General features: G+C 57.0%; 3 protein-coding genes across 4 annotated transcripts; 1 reads left to right on the top strand and 2 right to left on the bottom strand.

Annotated features, from left to right (window-relative positions):
* Nucleotides 1-95: 95 nt before the first annotated feature.
* LOC121097968 (adrenocortical dysplasia protein-like) lies at nucleotides 96-9,728 on the bottom strand. The gene is made up of 14 exons (XM_040615448.1): nucleotides 9,593-9,728; nucleotides 8,996-9,125; nucleotides 5,755-5,879; nucleotides 5,105-5,195; nucleotides 4,487-4,566; nucleotides 4,238-4,282; nucleotides 4,034-4,068; nucleotides 3,481-3,644; nucleotides 3,216-3,303; nucleotides 2,978-3,058; nucleotides 2,227-2,325; nucleotides 1,323-1,978; nucleotides 837-913; nucleotides 96-648 (listed from the first exon to the last, which is right to left on the bottom strand). Exons 1-14 carry the CDS (start codon nucleotides 9,670-9,672, stop codon nucleotides 588-590), a joined length of 1,812 nt encoding a protein of 603 aa, XP_040471382.1. The 5' UTR covers nucleotides 9,673-9,728; the 3' UTR covers nucleotides 96-587.
* A 1,882-nt stretch (nucleotides 9,729-11,610) lies between these two features.
* Nucleotides 11,611-13,719, top strand: LOC121098136 (C-factor-like). 2 transcript variants are annotated; one of them, XM_040615816.1, is made up of 6 exons: nucleotides 11,611-11,772; nucleotides 12,129-12,180; nucleotides 12,425-12,612; nucleotides 12,885-13,043; nucleotides 13,169-13,288; nucleotides 13,525-13,719. In XM_040615816.1, exons 1-6 carry the CDS (start codon nucleotides 11,626-11,628, stop codon nucleotides 13,636-13,638), a joined length of 780 nt encoding a protein of 259 aa, XP_040471750.1. In that variant the 5' UTR covers nucleotides 11,611-11,625; the 3' UTR covers nucleotides 13,639-13,719. The 2 variants fall into 2 exon arrangements, with proteins under 2 accessions (XP_040471750.1, XP_040471749.1); XM_040615815.1 differs by having other exon boundaries at nucleotides 13,169-13,719.
* A 296-nt stretch (nucleotides 13,720-14,015) lies between these two features.
* LOC121097930 (C-factor-like) lies at nucleotides 14,016-20,364 on the bottom strand. The gene is given in 7 exon segments (XM_040615364.1): nucleotides 14,016-14,491; nucleotides 14,848-14,960; nucleotides 15,255-15,287; nucleotides 15,290-15,404; nucleotides 15,828-16,015; nucleotides 19,644-19,695; nucleotides 20,206-20,364. Coding segments are annotated over 7 exon segments (774 nt in total). The 3' UTR covers nucleotides 14,016-14,377.
* Nucleotides 20,365-21,383: the final 1,019 nt, after the last annotated feature.

Here is a 21,383-nt window from a genome sequence, read left to right as displayed (position 1 = left end):
TTACATGGATGTTTACAACAAAGCAGCAAGATGCTTCTTTTTACTTTTATTTTCTTCTTCTTTTTTTTTTTTTTTTTTAATACAAGAGCTATGTATTTAAAAAATATACAATTTTTATTTTTAACTTCTACAGCATAACCCCGTTGAACATTTTTTGCAATGAGCAGTGCAGGACCCTACCTAAACCAATCAATAAAATGTCCAAACTCCTGCACTGCCTTTGGAGCAGGGATCAGGCTGTGGGGCCTCTGCCACCCCTGCTACGGTGGCACCTCTTGTTCCCACTTGCTGGGCCTGGGTGGGTGCAAAGGATGGAGAGAGAGAGGTGGGAAAGGGATGCTGGCTCATGCCCAGGCATCCCTGAATTAATGCTCTTTTTCCCTCTCAGTGCTGAGGGTGCTGGCCTTCAACAGATCATGTCCCCAGCATTCCTGGAACAGGGTCTTTTGTGGCCAGGCCAGCACACTCAGTGGTCCCCTTGGGGACAGGGGTCCTGGTTTTCCCCCTATCCCTCCCCCAGCTGCTCTTCCCAGACAGTCCTAAATTGTTTTGGCTGAACCAGAAAAGAAATGAAGAATGAGCTGGGCTCAGGAGTCCATCTCCCCCGTGAGTATCCAGCACGCCCACTTCAGCATCGCCTTTGAGATCCTGCAAAACCAGACCGGGGGAGCCAGGGTGAGAAGGGACCCAGCTGGGGACACGAGCAGGGCAGCCCAGTGGTGAAGGGTAAGGCAGAGTTTGGGGACCTGCTGCAGGGGTGCAAACAACATCACCCACATCCCACGGGAACAGCCATGGGGGGAAACAAGGGACTGCCATACGCCACTGGCACTGACCTGACAGATCTTATCTGCTTGCAGAGCTCGGGGCTTGGTGTGTTGTACTTGTACTCGACGGGCTTCTCATTCACGTACTGCAGAAGCAAAGGGGAGGCTGAGGCTGGTCTGCCCCAGTCACAAAACCCAGAGCACAGCCCCACCAATGCCAGCCTGAGACCCTGATACACCTAGGAAAACTCTGGAGTCCCTCCCTCAATCGCTTCCTGCTCTTCCAATCTTATTTTATCCAGAGAGCTGGAAGATGCTCCAGCAAGCGTCAGTTCTCACCCAGCTCAGGCTCAAGTACATCTTCACCCTGTGCCCCAGATCCTCCTTTGGGAGCGCTGGGGCCAGCATCTATGTTGACACCTGCTTTCAACTCCCCATCCCCACCAGCCAGGCGAGGAAAGACCCTGGGGGGTGGACACCAGCAGTGGGGGGACACAGAGAACCTCCCCAAGGGCCCCCCCCTCCAGGGGACCCCACCAGCTGCTTCATCTTTACCGGCTGCAGAGCTCTGTGCTGCTCTGGCTTGGACCTGGAGCCGCTCACTGGGCATGCTTGCTCTTCCTCCTCCTCAGATGGCTCCTTTCCATGCAGCAACTCAGTCTCCTCTCTTCTCTTCTTCGCACCCTGTGTGCTCTCAGGCTCCATCTGCCTGCCTGTGTCTCTCCCCCTGTCCCATGGGGCACCTCGAGGATGCTTCTGCCCACTGAGGCCATCTCCCATCAGCAGCTTCCTCTTGGAACATGCAGCACCTCCTCTCGGGGTCCTGGCATGAGCCGGACCACATTTCAATGTATCTGGAGGGAAAGCTGTGCCACTGGAGTCTGTGTGCTCCCTGCAAGGCATCTCTTTGGGCAAGGACTGCAAACGGCTGCTGGGCAAGACAGGAATAGCTGGAGAAAGAGATGGCAGGGTCGCCTGAGAGCCCCCCGATACCTGCAGGCCCCCAGCAGTGCAGGGGGCATCACAGGCTGCCTCCGAAGCTGACACCGGATAGGTGGTGCTGGTCTCCACCAGACTGGTATCACCATAGGAGCAGAGCAGGGAGGGAGAAGAGGTCTCCACCAGCTGTCCCTGTTCCAGCAAGTTGGGGGTGTTGCTGCTAACAGCCATATCTTGCTGGGTTTTCAGTGAAAGGCTGTGTTGAAAGCTCTCTGCCAAGAGAAAATGCATGGTCAGCTGGGGCAGGCGGCTGGTGGTGGGACCTGTCCCAGCATATCAGGTTGGGCAGGAGTGTTGGAGCTGGAATGATGCAGGCACAGGGCAGGGGGAGCACCACAGCACCACGCTTTGGCCAAGGGAAAGCATGCCAGCACCCAGGATAAGCTATGTGGTCACTCACTGAGGGGAGTTGTCTCCTGTCAGCCAGGCAGGCTGAATGCTCTGGGGCATGGAGACTCACCATCTGAAGACTCCAGGACCAGAGATACTGGGGCGAGCCTGTTCCAGGGGTTGTCCAGGGATACCTCTGAGGTCTCCGACAAGGCTATAGACCCGGTGGCTGCAACGATGAAGTTGTGGGGGATGATTTTTGCAAAGAAAGTGGCTGCCCACTCCCAAGCCTGCAGTGGCTACAAGGAGCGGTGCACGAGGTCTGGGACAGAGACAGCACTCGAGGGGAGCTCCGAGAGCCCTTTCCAGCCACACCCAGGGTGTTCTCCAGCCAGGCTCCTTCCAAGACCTCAGCCAGCCCCTGTAGCACACAGTGGAAAGGCAGATGCTGCCCAGAGAGCAGGAGGGTGGGAGGAAGACCTTCTCCTACACCCTGCACTGTCCAGGACAGCAGCTCCCTTTGGCTTCTTCTCTACACGGAGCTCTAGGAAATGCTTCTGCAGCAAAGCTTGGTGACACAAGCCTGTGCTGAACCACAGCCAAACAAGAGCCTGCATTCAGGCAGGAGACTCGGGCTCCATGATGGCATCAAAGGGAAAAAATGACTTATTGTGCTCCCAGCACAATGAACCAAAGCTACTCAGCTTCAGGGAGGCTGCAGGACGATTCTCTACCCATTCAAGGGACAGCTGGGAATCCTGGTCTCCTAAAGACCTTGGTCAAGCTAGCACCTCCTCCACTCAGTCCAAGGAGATGGGCTGCACTAACTGCAGAGGAAACTACTAAGAGGCTGGATGGAATCTGGAGGCCCCACTACTCACAGCTGACTTGGGATATGACGCTCGCATCACTTGGCACCATCCTGCTGTCACCACTCTTCCCAGGAGTTGCTTTGATTGTGTCTGCAATGAAAGGGGCGCTGCTGGTTGCATCCCAGCACTCTGCAGAGCTGGAGCAAAGGAAGCAGCATCCCCACCCCAGGGGACCCCTTATTTCACACGCTTGAACATGGAACTGCCCGCCTAGAGTCTACTCTGCAGATGAAGCCACTGCACTGACCTGCCTTGGAAGCATCACAAGCAACCATGTCCTCCTCAGAAGTGATCAACAGGGTGTTGGCCGGGACTATGAAGACATCCTCACCCCACTGAAATGAGACACGTTGTGTGGTTTTTGCTGGGCAGTCTCCACTGCAGCTGAACACCACCTCTCTCCACAGCGAACCCCCAGCTCTGCCCACCACCCTTCCTCTTCCTCCTCCCACCCCTCCAGGGCACCATGAGCTGTCAGTCCTGTCTCACATAGTCACAACAGCCAGACTGACCTTTTTCTTGCACTGTGCTTCCCACTTAGTGGTGGAAACCTCATCCTTCACTGCTGCTGGCGGCTTATTGGGCATCCACAAATCCAAGCATTCCTCAGCATTTTTCTTCAAAACCTCCAGCTGGTTCTGTCCTATGGCATCGATTAGCTGAGAGACAGATGCCTCTGGAGCAAGAACACATGAATGTCAGTGGAGAAGACACTTCAATTCAGGCAAGCCTCACTTGCAAATGTTTTTACTCTTGATGCCTGACTGTCCTGTGCACTGAACGCTGAAACCTGTGGAAACACACAAAATTCTACATTTTCTTTCCTTCTAGGAACTATTTTTCCTTTCTCCACACAGGTCCTGGAGCAGCAGCATGAGCACAGGTGTGCAACGGTCCATGCTGCTGTAGCTGTCAGCACCACCTCATCCTGCTTTGGGCTTAGCAACATTGCCTTGTGAGACCTGGTCAGGTTTGCACTACCTCTGCCTAACTTGGATCAAGCTGAGGAGAGCCATGAGCCCCAGCAGGCAGCGAGAACATCACATGCCCCCCGTAACCCTTTACCTGAGCTGGCAGCGTTCTCCAGAGCGAGACTCCTCCTGCAATGACCAGGAAGACAAAGCCAGGTAAGGGCTAGGGCACACGCGGGCCAGCAGCCCTTTGCAGCTCTTGGCTGCAGACTGAGCACCCTGGCTTGGGAGAAGCAGCTTGTACGCTCTCTCATGGCGTCTGGAAATATTCCCCAACAACAGCCAGCCCTGTACTTACATCCAGAGTTCCTTTATCTTCTGCAGCACAGAAGGCTCCTCGTTCCTGCAGCAAAAGAGAAGCCAGTTACCGACTGTCTCTGAATCCCCACCTTCCTTCACAGCTTGCAATTGAGGCAGTTCCTCTTTCAAAGAGCAAACAGTCCCCACCACAACCAGGTCACACCAGGACTCCCAGGGTTAGCGCTGCTCCAGGAAGATGAGGGAGCACCCTTAAAAGCAGAGACCCCACCCACCCCATGGACTGTACCCGTTAGATGCCTCCATCCTCTGCCTCTCCATAGGCAGCACGATGAACTGCTGGGCTGTGAGGTAAAACTCGCAGTCCTCCTGTGGGGAAAATGGAGCCATAAGGCACTTCTGTAGTCCCACCTCCCTCAGGGTCAGCAAACACCCATCTGAGATCTGCCACCAACCCTCCAACCAAAGCGAGGACCTCATCACAAAGGGCAACCCCCTTCAACTGGGGTTTTGTACCCTTCTACATCAGCCGATGGCTCTTCATGAGCCACACACCAGGCTGGGCCAGCCTGAGGCCACAGAGACACTCCTGACCCCCTGCAAGGAGACAGCAGGCAGCTCTGCCACCAGTGATCCACACAGGTCTTCTGCCGCTGCACAACAGCAGAAGGTCACAGCCACGTGGCCCTGGGGGAGATGCCCCACATCCCCAGGGAGGACTCATGCCATGCCCTGCCCCAGTGCCCAGGCCACCTGCCACAGACCGTCCCAGAAGCTGCAGATGAAGACAGAAGAAAAGCCACCCATCATCTGCCTCCAGCTCCTGGGAGCAGCTCAAAGCAGGTACGCATGCAGGAAGCACAGCAAGATCAAGGAACAAGTTGCTTCCACTCATCAGAGCACTTACCAGTCTGGCCTCCTCTCGGAAACACACTGTGTACTTCTGTAAGACAATAATCCTGCAAATAAGGCTGGAAAGCCTGACATGCACTTGGGTGCTAGAAAAAGAACAGAGCAGGAACATCTTGGAGAGATGAAGAACGGAGCTGGACCACCCAGACACACAGTGGGGTTCCCCACAACAGCCACACCAACCACGGTGGGGCATGCTGGAACATGTTTCAGCATGAGCATCAGGGACCAAGGGCTCCCAGTTCCTGCAACTTATTCCTGCTGCTTATCCCTTGGCTCTGCTAGCAGCACCCCACCAGTCTAGGGGTGTCCAGATGGGGAAACTGAGGAAACTGAGGAAAGCACTGACGGAACAGCCCAGGTTAAATGCTCTGGCTCCTTTCACAAAACTCACGGGCTCTTTAGTCCTTTCTAATCATGTCTAGATGGCATCACAGCTTCTGCCATGGACCCCTGCCCATCCTAGCCAGCTGAAACTGGAACTCCGGTGTTCCAGCTTTCTTTTCTTAGCAGCTCTTTCATGCAAACTTCCCACCCTGTGGTTGCTTTAGCTTAACACAACCTGAAACGAGACCAGGCAGAAGCCCCACTAGCAGCTGTGGAGAACTGCCGTCCCAGCCACAGCCGAGTCATGGTGCAACCCACTTTTCGTCCGCCTGCAGAGCTTTGGATGTAATGACCACACGGATGTAGTAGGACCCATCTGAGACCTGGAGGACAGCATCCTGGAGGACCCCAGGTTGGCCTGGAGCAGTTGAGTCTCTCAAGACCTATCAAGAGATTGGGGAGGGGGAAAAAAAGAAATCTCACTTACAGACTTTCCCGTGAACAAGGACAGGACACCACGCCTGGCTGAGAGCCTGGACTCTTCGGAGAGAAGGTCACCAGTCACTGTGAAGCCAGGTGGTGACGCTTACCCCAAGGCCAAGGGATCCAGCACATGCCCAGGCCTCCCGACTGAACTGAGCAAGCTCCACACTGAGACAGAGGAGGGACATGCCACATTGTGCAAGAGAGCAATTTGAGGCAAGGTGGGAGAGAAGCCACAACCAAGCATTTTTTCACCCAAAGCAGCAGCAGGAATCCAGGCAAAAGGGGTCTGGGCAGGCCTGGGACATGTGCTCCTCTGCAAAACAGAGGGAGACAGTAACCAGCAGGACTGCTACAGCCATTCCCTTCTTTTGAATAAAGTTCCTGGTGTAGCAGCCCTGACTCTGTATTAAGCCAGGTCCATGCTGGGTCAAAACCACCCCTGAGGAAAGCAATAAACTCCTCCTCCAAGACTCAGTGAGTCTACCCTGTGAGCTGGGAGCTGTGGATCAATCCTGGCCTGCCCAACCCCTACAGCCCTGAGCTTCTCCTGATACACACCTATGATTTGGTCACATACATCACGTACATCGTTCACCTGACTGGTGACGTTGGGACACAACGCATGAAGAGGGGACGTGAAAAGGCATGTCCCGTCATGCATGAACGCCATCTCCATTTGACAAGAGGTGTGCATATGTCCTTCAATAGGTGCCCACCATGCTAAAAAGACCAGTTGTTTTCAGCTGGGACCTTCTGACAAGAACAGCCTGCCAATCCCACCGCATAAAGCTCCTGTACAAGCCAACAAGGCTTGCTGCCGGGTTTAAGGATGCCCCTGACACTAGGATCCTGCTCCTGTAGGTACCTGTTGTGGTTTAACCCCAGCTGGCAACCAAGCACCACACTCATTTCCCCTACAGTGGGATGGGGAGGAGAATCGGAAGAGCAAACGTGAGAAAACTTGCGGGTTGAGATTAAGCCAGTTTAACAGGTAAAGCAAAAGCCGCACACGCGGGCAAAGCAGAACAAGGGCTTCATTCACTGCTGTCCATCGGCAGGTGCTCAGCCATCGCCAGGGCAGCCGGGCTCCATCACGCATAATGGGGACTTGGGAAGACAAACGCCATAACGCTGAATGCTGAATGTCCCCCCTCCCTCTTCTTCCCCCAGCTTATATACTTGGCATAACATCATATGGTATGGAACAGCCCTTTGGCCAGTTTGGGCCAGCTGTCCCAGCCATGTCCCCTCCCCATTTCCCATGGCCCCCCAGCCCTCTGGCTGGCAGGGCCGGAGAACCTGCAAAGTCCTTGACTTGGTATAAACATCATCCAGCAACAAGCAAAACCACCAGCGTGCTATCAATGCTGCTCTCACGCCAAATCCAAAACGGCACTGCACCAGCTCCTGAGAAGAAAATCAACTCTGTCCCAGTCGAAACTAGGACAGCACCACAGCTCAGCCACCAGCAGTCCTCACTGGATGCATCCCCTCGTCCTGGCGGGAGAAGGCCAGCGTGCAACTGGCCAGTCCCACCGCGTGCTCACTCGCTATGGGCAACTCCTGATGCCCAGCACAGGCAGAGTGGCTTGGCCCACGCTGCAAGAGAGCACCAGTACCAGCAGCAGGTAGGGCTGCTCATAGGCCTGGGTAAAAAAACACAATAAAGAAGAGGGTAGGTTTGGAAATTGCAGTTCTGAAACAGATAGAGAAGAAGATGGGCAGAGCTGGAACACAGGGCAAGCTGGAGAAAGGCTCTGCCGCTCAAGGTACACTCCCAACCTTCCATTCATTGCGGAGGCCTCGGGTGGGTGTCGGTTGGAGAGTGGCCACACTGAGGCAACTCTCCCCATTAATCCCTTGAACCCTCGGGGAGATCCATTCATCCACTGCCGGGTCCTCATCAGCCCAGGCACAAGAGATCTCCTGCCTGGGAGAGGGGACTGGGACAAGAAGTAGGGAACCAGTGATTTCACCACCTTCCGTCTTCAGACAGGATGCGGAACAGGACCACAGGGTCTTCTCTCTCTCACTGTCATTTGTTTCTCCCCATCTTGTCTATCTTTCTGTTTAAATCACAACACCCATCTTTCTCCTTCCTGCTCCCATGAGTGAGGAGACATCTGAGCTGCCTCAAACATCTACTTTCCCAAAAGACATTAGGAGATCGCTAACAATAATGTTGTCCATGGCAGGATACTGCTACAAGCCCCCACAGGCTGCGAGAGAACAGTAAACTAGAGCACCAGAGCTGGGTTTCTCCAGCATTCAGGTCTTGACCTGGTCATCACAAGGCAGGGACCGCATGCCCTGCCTGTGTGGGTCCCACGTCTGCTGGGGCACCCAGCTGTCCCACAGCACCTCCATCCAAACCCTCTAAGTCCACAGTAAATGATCACCAGCACTGACTTTGTTTGGCTGTTTTCCTCCTACTTCCTTTCCACTGCCCATCAGACCTCAAAGAGGCACGAGAGGCCCCTGACTAAAGCTCTCTCCTGCCCCACTGGACAGATCAAACGTCAAAGACATCACCAGCATTGCACCAAAAGCTCTCCAGCCATGATGCAGGGGCCATGCCCTCAATCACCACACAAGAGGTTCTCCCAGAAGAGCCAGCAGCCAGGGGAGAACGAGCTCGTGGTTCCACCAAGGTTCACCACCAGATAAGACAAGGCTCCAGACACCTCAGCAGGTCCTGCTTCTGCCTCATGCTACCCACTGTCAGGACCACCTGTCAAATGACATGGTACAAGGAAGGATGGGATGCAAAGAGGAGGAAGAGGAAGCCAAGGCAGCCTGCAAGCGTGAGGCTAGGAGGGAAGAGGATCTCGGAGACTTACAGACTCTTTGGATAAGAGCAGGGCAAACCTACCAGGGGTGCAAACATCAGCCAAAGCTGCCAAAAATGAGCAAATCAAAACTCCTCCACCTCAAGAAAAAAAAATAATCAGGGGCTTTGAGGAGGAACAGTTGCTCATCCATAGCCACCAAATTGGGAACTGCTGAACACTTCCAGGAATTTGGATTTCAAACAGTGTCGGAGACCTTTAGAACAGTCCCTCTCGCTACCTACCCGCAAGACCTGCCCGGCCACGAGACACTCATGGGTATCCACCTGCTGGGAATTCAACAAGAGGTTGACAATCCAAGGCTGCAGGATGTAGATTTTAGGAGCAGATATATACTTGGACTCATACACAAACCTGCGGGCGAAGAGAGGAGGCACCAAATCATACATGTGGGACACAGCAAAGTTCCATCATCCCGGGAAGAGTTTTGCACCCCAGACAGAGCCACAGTCCCGGGAGACGGCTCAAATCCAGCCCAAGTCCACCCATTTCTCCCCCAGGCCACCCATCCCCAGGGAGCCGTGCCAAGGTAGATGTGCTGGGGGAGGTTCAGCACCCTGCTTGTGCCACCAAGGGGGGGTGGGGGGGGTGGGGGGCACCCGCAGTGTCTTGAGCCGCGTGCAGGCTGGGACGGGCCTTTTGCAAGTCTCCCACCCAGCTCAAAACGTGATTTTTCCATCTCTTACTATATTATTTTCCCGCGCCCAGGCCTTAACCACCCACCACTGCCTTCACTGTAAAAGGGGGAAGGGGTCTCTGTGCTGGGTAAGGGACGGGCGGGGGGGACACGGGCAGGGCACGGGCGGGGCCCGTCGGCTCACCCTGACACCAGCAGCTCCTGTCGCTGAACCAGCTGTGACCCCGCGGCAGCCCCCGCAGGACCGGCAGCCGCTCCCGCCATTGCTCCGGGCAGCGCCCGAGGAGGGGCCGCGACCCCGGAACAGGAAACGGGAGCCGCGCGGGAGGGGCGGGGCGGGGCGGGGCGGGGCGGAAGGGCCGGGCACAGGCACCGGCAGCGTCTCCACTGGTGCCGGCCCCGGCACATCTTGGCCCAGCTCCGTTCCCGCCCCCAGCCCCGTTCCCACCGCCACTCCCAGCTCCGCCCCCACCCCCAGCAGGCTCCCCGCCGCCCCCCGCGCGTTCCCTGGGCACACGCCCGCCCGCCCCGTTGTTGGGCCGCCTGCCCGTCCCCGCTGCCCGGCGGCTGGGCGCGATGCCGCCCACCGGAGCGCTGCCTCGGCCTCGCACCGCGCCCTTTCCCGCCGGCTCCGGCCGCTCCCCGCAGCCCCGGGTCTCCCCGACCGGCCGCCCGTGGGAAGCGGCACCCTCCGGCCGCGACCGTGGCCTCCCCTCGGGGCGTTACGGCCGCCCACCCGCTCCAGCCCAGGTGGCAAAGCGGGCAGCGCCCGGCGTCTGCCGAAGGGACCGCACCGCCTGCTCGGGCGCGGGTCAGGGCTGGGACGGGGCCACCGGAGCCACGGCTCACTCCGGCCACTGGCACTCCACCCCCGGGCTGTGGCTGCTCAGGTGGGCTTGAGTGAGCACAGCGAATTGCCACGACAAGATGGATTAGTGCTACACAGAGGAGTAGAGAGCAGGGTGTGTTTTAAAAGCAAAAAAGATAATTTATTGGGACCTTTGCATCAGATAGCGCGTGCGTGGAGGATCCCATCTCTTGAACAGGACGGCTGGATGTTTCCCAGTTGCAAAGGTCCTTGCAGCAGCAGCCCCAGATGGAGCAGGTGATGCTCCTCAGGCTGATGCCCACCCAGTCCTGCCTGATCGCTTGCCTGATCTGTGTTATTATCTCAAACTACCTACCAAACATCGCTGAACTATCTTAAATGTATCTTCGTCTATTACAAACTGTCTGTGTACGGTTTGGCAATGCTGCAGCAGGAACCACCTGGGCAGGCCATGGGATGCTCAGATCCTCCCCGCAGAGCGTTCATCGGTGTGTGGAGACACGCGGGTGCTGCTTCTCCATTGCCTTTAGGCATAGCAGGAGCTCCTGGGGGAGCTTCAGGCCTGTCCTGAAGCCCCTGTACCCATCAGTCAGATGTTTTCCTTGGAAGTCAGCTGGGAGTCCGGTGCCTCCCTGCAGCAAGAGCAACCATGGACCACCCTGGGACCGAGTGGCCATTGTGTGCAGTGTGTGTGCCTGGGCACGGCCCCAGTTCCCGGCCACACCACAGTGATACCTGGTGGGGCAACACTGAATGTTATCCATCTCACACCTACAACTTAAATACTGTAGCTGTTGTCAGAGCAGACCCGGAGGAAAGGGTTGCTCCAGGCAGCTCTGGAAGGTTTCCAAGCAGTCCTGGAGGGTTTCTAGGTGTTTCAGCCTGTTGAAGTGGCCAAGGGACACTCGTCTGTTCCAGCTTCATCCTCAACCCTGGCTTTGGCCTTGCACAAATTAAGGCCAACCAACTGTGCTGCGGGGGGTCAGCGAGTCCACCCTTGCCTGCCTGACCTCAGGGGAGGAGAGGGACAGAGCCTGGTGTCTCAAGGGGGAGCTTAGCGGTGGGAGGGCATGTCAGTGCAGGAACGGGGGTAGTTCTGGCCAAAAGCCAAATGGCTCAGGTTTGGTGGAGCAGGGAAGGTACAAAGAACAGCTCCCCAGACGTCCAGGCCAAGGCATTCCCTGTCTGGGCAGGACACTCGGCTCCCTTTGCATCACTCCTCAGCTTCTGGGAAAGGTGGATCACGGGTATGGACCACAGCCAAGCGGCTGAGGTGCAGGCAGAGAATTTGCTAGAGCCACGGGCTGATGCAAGCCATCGTGGGAAAAAGCGAGATAGCTGAGTAGCAAAAGGCACCAGCAGAGTCAAGGTGAGAGCAGCGCAACAGCATGGCAGGGCTTCGAGTCTGCTCCGTTCTGGTGACGGGGGCCAACCGGGGGATCGGCCTGGGGCTCGTCCGGCATTTCCTGGGGATGCAAAACCCACCCAAGTGGGTCTTTGCGACTTGCCGAGACCCCAAGGGGCAGCGAGCGCAGGTGAGGCTGGGCTGGGCGGCAGTGGGCTGTGCTGGGGGGGGCGCTGGGTGCCAGGGCGGCAGGGCAGAGCCGGGAGGGGGTCTGCAAAGGGCTTGGGCTGCAGCTGGGCACCTGCAGCACAGGGCGGCCGGGTTGGGACAGTGGTGGGACCAGCTGTGCATGGGATGTGCAGAGGGGACAGTGGCATGTAGCAAGTGTGGGAGGCATGGAGCCCCATCCGTCGGGAGCAGGACAGCTGGAGCAGGGTGCTGGGTGCAGGGACAGAGCTGGAGTGACACAGGCTTTGTCTGGGAAAGGCTGAGCCTCGGCGCAGCCCCTCCTGCCTCTCCGTACCCACATGGTGCCCTCTCTCTCAGGACTTACAGAATGTGGCCTCCAATCACGCCAACCTGGTCATCATCCCGCTCGGTAGGTGCCCCGAGGTGGGGGTCCCTCGCCCCGGTTCCCCTCTCCACCTGGCACCACAGTCCCGTGCAGTGCCGGCAAGCGCCCTGGTGCTGTGCACACCCTGGGAGCCCAGTGCCATAAGGGAGCCACACTGATAGGTCGCTGCCTTTGGAGACACCTGGTGCTGCTGTCCTGGGGGACACACAGGGGATCCCAGACCACCACGGGGACGTGGGTGCTGACCTCCCCTGCATCGGCTCTGCAGAAGTCACCGACCCCACCAGCATCAAGGCAGCTGCAGCCAGAGTTGGGGAGCACGTGGGGGGCTCGGGGCTGAACCTCCTCATCAACAACGCTGGGATGGTGATAAATAACACACTTGATGACGAGACGCCAGAGAACATGACCCAGATTTACACCACCAACACGGTTGGGCCCCTGCTGCTGGGCCAGGTGAGACCCTCACCTGAGCTGGGCTGTCCCAGGGGGCACGAAGGGTGGGTGGGAGGGGGTCCTGCCTCCGCTCTGGTGCCTGATGGGCTCTCGGTCAGTGAGAGGCTCGTGGAGCAGTGGGCTGGAGCTCAGGAGCTGGAGCCTGGCAGGCTGGGGCAGGGGGAAGAGGAGGGAGGATGCTCCGGTGCTGGGGCCAATGTTGCCCACTGTGGAAGGAGCTGGTCCTCCCCTGTGCCCCTCCACGTGTGCCCCTCTCTCCTCTCTCCTCGCAGGCGTTCCTGCCCTTGCTGAAGAAGGCTGCCCAAGGGAGCCCGGGCTCAGGGCTGAGCTGCAGCAAGGCAGCCATCATCAATATATCCAGCTGTGGGGGCTCCATCACTTCTCCCTCTGGCTGGGATCTGCTTCAGGTTGTGTCATACCGCTGCAGCAAGGTACTGCCACACTGTGCAGGGGCCAGGTTTGGTTCCTCTGCTCTGTACCTGATGTGGGGTCTACACGTGTCCCCTTGCAGCCAGCCGACCCTTCCCACCGACGACCCTGCCCTGTCTCCCCACAGGCTGCTCTGAACATGCTGACCAAGTGCCAGTCCCTGGGGTACCGGGCGCACGGTGTCCTCTGCGCTGCTCTCCACCCTGGCTGGGTGCAAACTGACATGGGGGACTCCGTCGGAAACATGGTAGGAGTTTCACCTCGGCGGGTCCATCGGAGCCCCTGGGACGGTTTTCCCGTGGGAGGGAGCCGCTGCCCTGAGCCCCTGCCTGCCCCGTCCCCTGCCCTGGTCCTGGGTGCCTGTGGCCCCCATCCCCTCGGCTCTCCCGGTGCTCCGAGCGGCTCCTGCCCCTGGCCCCGGCTGCTGCAGGGCAGCCCTTGGCCAGCCCCAGCAGGGGCTGCCTCTCCCCCTCCGCCCCGCAGGCCCCCTTGACGGTGGATGCCAGCGTGCGAGGGATGCTGAAGGTGCTCTCCTCCCTCTCCGAGAAGGACACCGGCACCTTCCTGGACTGGGAAGGGAAGGTCCTGCCCTGGTGAGGTGCCGGCCAGACTCCTGGCAGTGGGGCCCTGGCCGCTGCTCCCGCCTGCCCTGCATCCTCAATAAAGCTCTGCCTGAGACCCCCGGCTATGCTGTGCGCTGCCAGGCCCCTGCCCGAGCACCCCCTCCTCACCGCGGGCTGTGTCGGTGCCCCAGCTGCCCACTTGACCCGCAGCTGTCACTGGTGTCCCCACGAGTCGCAGCCTGTGTGTCCAGTGACACCGTCACCGACCCCCGGAGACGTGCCCGCCGGGAGGCACTGGAGCCAGGACAGAGCCCCTCTCCCTGGAGGAGAAAGGCGGGATGTCCTGATGCACAGGGCTGGCTCTCCCCCTGCCCAGCTGCGGGGCACCCCGGGTGCTCAGCCCGAGGTGCCCGAGGGGCTGGGGGGCACAGGGACCAGCTGCCCTCTCCCCTCAGCTGGGGGATGCTCGGCCGCGGTGGGACAGACGGTCGGACACACTTGGGCAGCGTGCAGGGACCATGCGCTGGGCTCAGCCCAGGCATTTGGGGCTGGGGGTGCAGAGACAGAGCAGAGGCATCAGCTCCCGGTGTTTACAGAGGTGGGGGGTACAGGGGGCCGCAGGGCCGCGCGTGGGCCGGCCAAGGGGAGCGAAGCTGCTTCCCATGCCCTTCCCGCTCCCTGGCAGCCCGGGGCGGCTGGGGGCGAGCAGAGGCCCGTGCCAAGGGGCGAGTGGGGGGCTGAGGCGCGGGCAAGAGGTGCCGCCTGCGCGCCCGTCACCAGGGCAGGCTGCTCCCTGCCCAGTCGAGGAAGGCTCCGGAGGTGTCCTGCGAGAGGCTGGCCAGCACGGCCAGGATGCCCCGCATGCTGCGCTCCACCATCAGGGGTGCCTGCAGGGGAGGACAGGGCCAGTGTCACTGCTGCAGGCTGCGAGCGGCACGGAAAGCAGCCGGCCCTGGGCAGGCAGGAGGGTGCATGGCCCGGGGAGCAGCACCCACGCTGCTTGTGGGGGCATTTTCCCCCCCTGCCACCCCCCTGCTGTCCGTGCTGAGGGTGCCAACGGGGCTGGCTATCCCGTGTGCTTGGCACTTGGCACGTGCTGCCCGCTCCCTGCCTGCTCTGCCCCAGGAGATGGTCCTGGCATCACAGCGTGACACAACATCCCCTGCCCCGAGTGCCCCTGCCCTCTCTGAGAGCTGGGGGCACAGCAGGAGTCCTGCTGACCCTCCCCTGCACAGCCCAGTACCTTCTCCGTCCCCATGTCGGTCTTCACCCAGCCGGGATGGATGGCCGCGCACAAGATGCCCTTGTCTTGGAAGTCTGCAGCCATGCACCTCGTCACCATGTTCTGGGCAGCCTAGAAGAGGCACCACCGTGCCAGCAAGACCTGGGGCATGGGTGGGCAGGAGGGGGGACACTTCCCAGCTAAAAAATGGCTGTGGGGGTGGGAAACGGGACTTTGCCCTGGGGTAAAGCATCAGCACAACCCACCTGAAATGCTCAGTCCTGGGTGCTGCTGTCTTGGTCTCCATGTACTTGGAGAGAAGCAGGCAGGGGGTGGTGGCCTGGGGAAGGCGGGTGCCCCCAGGGGCTCCCCTCCATGGGCACTGTGTGCAGAAGAGCATTCCCAGCACCTCCCCTGGCACCTCAGCTTGCTGGCACGGTATGCATACATGGGGGCACCCGGAGGCACAGCCCGATGGAGCCCAGCTTGCTGGAGATGTTGATGACCGCAGCCCTGCTGCAGCTCAGCCCCTCCTTCCTTGCACCCTTCGCAGCCTTCTTCAGGAGGGGCAGGAATTCCTGATGCAAAGACACTGACACTCTGTTAACACACGACAAGCCCGAGCCTGAGCACTGCCCTGGAGGTCTCTGTTGTGGACCAGGGATGAGCAGCTGGACAAATGTCACAAGGGCAGGGGATGGGGAGGATGCCCCATGGAGGGACCAAGCTCCAGCCTTTCCCTTCCCCAGGGATGGAGTGAGCTGGCACAGCCAGCCTGGGGCGGGCAGGAGCTCCAGCTGGGGAGGAGCGAAGCATGGGAGATGCTGGGGCTGGACTGAGCTGCCTCCCTGCTTCCTTGGCTGGGCAGAGGAGACCTGTGGTCCTGGTCTTGCCCCATCGGTCTGCCTCGTTCAAGAGAGCAAGAACCCACCCAACTGAGGGCACCTTTCCCACAGGGAACATCTCCTCAAGCGGGAGAAAGCCAAAAGGTCCAGATGTACCTTGGCAACCTGGAGTGGTCCGACCACATTGGTGGCAAACATGGAGAGCATCTCCTGTGAATCCAGGGAGCGCAGCATGGCCTGCGAGCTGATGCCCGCGTTGTTGATGAGGAGGTTCAAGCCCTGATCCTCCAGATGAGACCCCACAGCCCGCACGGCCCCTTGGGTGCTGGACAAGTTCACTGTGTCTGCCGGGACAAAAAGCAGAGTGGAGGAGAGCTCCAGCGGGTCACGCAGCATTGGCTGGAAAGCGTGCTGTGGCTGGAGTGCCTCTCTTTAAACCAGCATTATCCAGAAAGAAAGGACCAGGTTTAGCAGGTCAGGATGTTAAGCACATTGAAATGAGCAGCCGTTTGTCCTCACCTCTTGGTTTCACAGCCTCAGTGAATTAAACCTCAGTTCAGCTCCTTTTTGCTTGTACAGAGGCTACGGGCAAGAAGAATGTAGCTGTGTTTGTTGTCTGTATTCAAGGGATCTGTGATTGCACAAGGGGTGCTTGGTCCTTGCACACTGAGACTGCCCGTTTTATTTCCATCAGGGGCCAACACAGCTGGATGGGCACATTTTAAGGACAGAATCCCCATCTCGGGGGAAACAACCGAGCTACACTCTTCAAGTCCTGCTCTATTGCGCAGCAGGTACAGGGGCTGAGAACACAGCAGGGGCACATTCATTTCATTGTTGAATTACATGATGATCTTTTCTGGTTGATATACATTCTGAATGATCATTTAAAGCTATCTTTGCCTTTTTTAACAATTTGTGCTTAAGCTGATCTTCACAGCCTAACTTCCTATAGCTTTGCAGCCGTTTGTATGTGAAAATCCTTTCTTTTTTCTTCAGATATTTTTTGTTTCACCTTGTTACTGATGAGGATTTGGAGCTGATATATTAGCTAAGTAATAAAATATAAATAATAATAATAATAATTATTATTATTGTTGTTTGTGGTGGTGGTGGTGGTTGTTACTATTATTATTATTGTATTTGGGATATAACCTGTAGTATTTGTCTGCAGGCTCTGAGCCTGAACTTCCCCATCTCTACAGATGCTCTGGCCAAGTTGTGGGGACAAATCTACCTCAAGGAACCAGAAACAACTGGAATTGTGCTAACAGGGGTAAGCATTTCCAGTGCCTTTTTCTTCACTTAAATATTGGTATCTTTTTGAAAATCTGCCATGCTTTAATTACAGGATTTTTTGGCTAAAGCAACAGGAGTGGTATTTTTTGTGTTCAGCTTTTGGGTTTGCTTGTTAGGATGTGCACCCGCTACCAGGTGCTCACCCCACTGAAGTGGCCATTGTCTATTTAAAAGAGGTCATCTAAACACCCTCAGGGTCTGAAATGGGCCAGTTAGGCCAACATTAAACTTTATATATTGCCTTTTAATATCCTAAGTACACCATCGAGCCCTTAAGAAACTTGAGTATTCAGAGCGTGCCTTTGCTTCCTGCACACGTTTCTGCACACAGTTATTGCAGGTGCTGGTCTGACAAGCCTGCTGTGGGGGGCAGATCATAGAGCCAGATTTCTTTTTTGCAACTTTTTGGCCCCTGAGCTGTGTTTCTGGTCTCATGCTTAAACAAGACTGACTTAGCAGAGGTTTGTAAGGCTGAAGACTCCTTTCCTGGAGTATTTGCTACACTGATGAGCAGCAGAACAATCCTTTTTCCTGGCATTTTTAACTGGCCTGGTGTCTTATGGTGGTAAGCAAGTATTTGAGTGGCCTGGGACTTGTAACCACCTTGCCTTGCGCAGCACAGACCTTCCTTTGTAGAGTGTCAGAAAACATTTTAGGGGAATTTGATGAGATAATGTGCTGTGGGGCTGCCATCTGTGAAGGGATGGAGACTTGGAATTTGACAGGACATGCGTGGTGAGCTGCAGGACATATCACAGGGTGCTTCTTAGTGACTCCTCTTTAGATAATGATTCAACGGAGTTCAAGGCTCCATCGCCCCACCACGTGTGTGGCATCTTTCAGGCACTTTGGTGAACAATTAACTGCTCTGTTTGGACTACCCGAGTCATTTCTCCAAGGGGCCAGGCGTGTGGGACCAGCACATCCCTAGTGCTAGGCCAGCAAAATTTGCTGAAGGAAAAAACTCTTTTCTCCTTGGAAGAAATAAAGAGTATAAGGATGAGGAGGAGAGAGAGCGAGAATGAAAGGAAGCGACAGGTCATGCATTTTGGAGCTATGTTTTGACTGTCCTTTCTGAAAAGTGGTACTCCTGTTACTGGTTTGAAGCCAACCTGTCTGCAAGATGGAGAAAGACAGACTAAAGCAGCTTATATTTTTTTAAAAAATACTTTGTTGCTGTTGTATTTTTCATAGCTTTTTAGCTTATTTTGGGGCTTTATCGACAGTCTGGGTTTTGGGGGGTGTGCGTGTTTTAGTAAAGGTTGTTTATTTAGCAGTCAGCCCCTGGTGGTGTCCCTTTCATGTTGGCCATGCTTTGGTGAGCAAAGCAAGCATGCTCCCCCATCACACGCTGCCGGCTGGGGCCCACAAGTAATTTTAAAGGTGCTGTTTCTTATCACAGAGTATCACATACTTTAATAATATGTTTAATAACATGAGAGAGATTTGCTGCCTCTTTGTAGCAAAGTCTCACTTCAGGAATGCCTTCTTTGCTAAGAAATACTAAAAATTTACTCGAAATTTTCAGGTGTTTTTAAACACATCATAGGTAGAGACCGATAGGGGCTTTGCACTGCTTTGACTCAGTTTGCTTGTTACTGGCTCTAAGGAAATGCATTTAGAAGGTCTGGCTGCTTCTCACATCACTTATCACAGCTGCAGCAATTCTGGTGCAAACGCTTCCCCAAAACACTTATTTTGGGTTTGGATGTTTTTTCAACCAACTCTTCTTAAAAAAATAGTGGCTGTGAGCAGCCCCTGCTCTCTCAGACAGCATCGTCTGCCTCCTCGAGGCACGACTGCAGGAGACCAGGCTCCTCAGCCCGGTGCTCCTTATCTCACGCTTCAGCCTGGTGTCCCCCCCTGCAGGCCCCCGTCCCTGCCCTGCACCTCAGAAGGTTCCTGCATGTGAACACCCTGACCCCGGCAGCACAAACGCTGCCGTGGCTGCGCTCCCTTTACTCCACCAAGTCCCTGTGCTGTCCAGGTCCATTTGCCACCTTCTGCTGCTCCCCGGCGCTGCTGACAAAGGCCAGCAAATCTGGCCTGCCTCCATGGGAGCAGGGAAAGGACAAAAGGACATCTTCCCAGTCCAGGCTGCAAACATCCTGAACTGGAGCATGCTTCTGGGTCTGAGCATCAATCTGGGATACCAACACTACTGAAGGCCAAATTTCCCATATGCATCCTTTTAGCCTGTTTCTTTTCCCTGTTTTTTTACCTGCAGCAAAGGAGATGCCGACTGTGGCCACCTCCAAGCAGGCCCCAAACCAACCCTCCTACTTAGGGACCAGCCGGTAAGTTTGCTTGCTGTGCTCTGCCTCGCTTTGTTTTGCGAACCTGTGTGTCCCAGCCCAAAACTCAGGCACCATATTTAGCATCTTTGGGAACAGAATGCATACCTTTCCCATGAAACTTGCTCAGCTGAGGTGTACAGACCCGCTTCTGCCTGTCTCCAAAGCCAGTTTGACTGCTTTCGGCCAGAGGACAGCTCTGGTTGGAGAGGGAAGCCTGCCCAGATGTGCACCGATCCCTCCCCACCTGGCAGAGCTGGAGCTGCCTGGCTGCCAGCATTGAGGCAGGCTGCCTGACAGAGCTGCCCCTGGTCCCATCCCCAAAGCAAGCAAAGGGCTACAAGCAATGCTGGGCGCAGGGAGGGAGGTCGCTCCATACCTAGCTGGACCAGTTTGATGCCGGGGTGCTGGGCAGCTAATTCTTGCAGGGCCTGGAAACAAAGTGATGGAGCAAGGGAGGCGGTTAGAAGCCACCAGCAGCACAGCCGGGTCTCCCACCCGTGCTCCCAGGTCACCCCAGCTGCGGCCAGGCCAGGGTGGCTTTGGTTATTTGGTGGAAAGCGTGCAGGACCATTCCCAGAGGCCAGGGCAGGGCAGTATTGCCATGGCTGGCAGGAGAAGGGTGGTGCTGAGCTCAGGCACTGCCCCCTGTTCTGGGTGATCCCAGCATGGAGAAGGGGTTGACCGGCCATTGGCACAGCCAGGAGCGAGCCCTGAGGACATGGGCACCATGTCTGCCCCGGCAGCCTCATCCCACCCAGCTAGGTCAGGCACTGCCATAACCAGGGGGCTGGGGGCAATAAGACCCCGCCAGAGCGCTCCTGCCCCACTGCTGGGCCACCCAGCCAGGGCCAGCAGTGAGCTGGCAGAGCCATGGGGACTGGGAATCCCCTGCGCCCACCAGGCTCGGGACCATCCCCATGTCCTGTGCGCACACTGACCTTCCCTCTCGGACCCTCGGGGTTGCGGCAAGTGGCAAAGATGTGCTGGGGGGGTCGGGGGCTGGCGGCGAGCTGCCTCACCAGCTCCAGCCTGATGCCCCAGTTGGACCCTGTCACTAGGACGCTCTGAGCCAGCGCAGCCATCTCAGTGGCCACCATGCAAGGCGGTGACACATGGCAGGACTGCTGCCATGCTGGGCAGTGACACATGGCAGGACCACCGCCGTGCCGGGCGGTGACACATGGCAGGACTGCCGCCTGCTCGGCACAAAGAGGAGCCAGGCACAGCCCAGGGCGGGGCTGCTGGCGCCCACGGGGACAGAATGGTGCCAGCACCAGCCCCGGCCCCTCACCAGCCCCACACAGAACCAGGGTCCCAGGGTGGACCAAGGGCTCCCTGGCATTTTGGCACATGGGGCTGCATGTCTCCTGCAGTGCTCAGTTCCCCATCACTTCCCTCCTCTAAAGCCCCAGATCCCAGGGTCCCTGTAACTGCAGGAGGAGGGTCACTCCTACCACAAGTTTGGAAGACCACTTGGAAACAGCACCAGGAAAAGGAAAAGAGGTCCAGACCTCTCTGTGACCGGCAATCTCCCACTTCGGGGCGTGAGTTTGTGATAGCTGAACCCAGGGGTGGTGATCCAAAGCCCAACCTGGGAAGTGCAGGACAGGTATTTCTAACACTGCAGGATCAGGTCACACCAATACCTTCACCCACAGTACCCAGGAGCCAGCAGAGAAGACCCCAGCTTCCTGCAGCCCTGACCACTCGCTGCTGGGGCTCCAGGGTCATGGCCATCACCCTTCTCCTTTTCTCCTTGCTGACAGATGCTGCTGGATGTTTATCAGCCCAAGAGGTGCCTGCAAAGGCTCCTGAAGTCCAGATCAGCCTGGAGGCACGGGTTTTTAGGAGACAGGAGTGAGGTGCTAAAAGAAACAGAGCTGCCATGTTAAAAGGCTCAGCTGAAACAGAAGAATTGGGGCAACCTGAATTTAATGTGTGAGAGAAAATAAGAAGAGGAAAGTAGTGGGCAGGAATGAGTCTGTCTGGATGTGCCCAAATGGACCTGTCTATTGCCCAGTCTCACTCGGTCTGGTGGAGGGGGCAGAGCTGACTATTCCCTCCAAGTATTTCAGTGGTTCCAGGTCTGGCAATCACCAAAGAAATACTTGGGCCA

The sequence above is a fragment of the Falco naumanni genome, chromosome 15 (assembly GCF_017639655.2).
Source record: "Falco naumanni isolate bFalNau1 chromosome 15, bFalNau1.pat, whole genome shotgun sequence".
NCBI lineage: Eukaryota > Metazoa > Chordata > Aves > Falconiformes > Falconidae > Falco > Falco naumanni.
The sequence above is the reverse complement of the archived record's forward strand: the minus strand, read 5'-3'. Positions and strand labels throughout refer to the sequence as shown.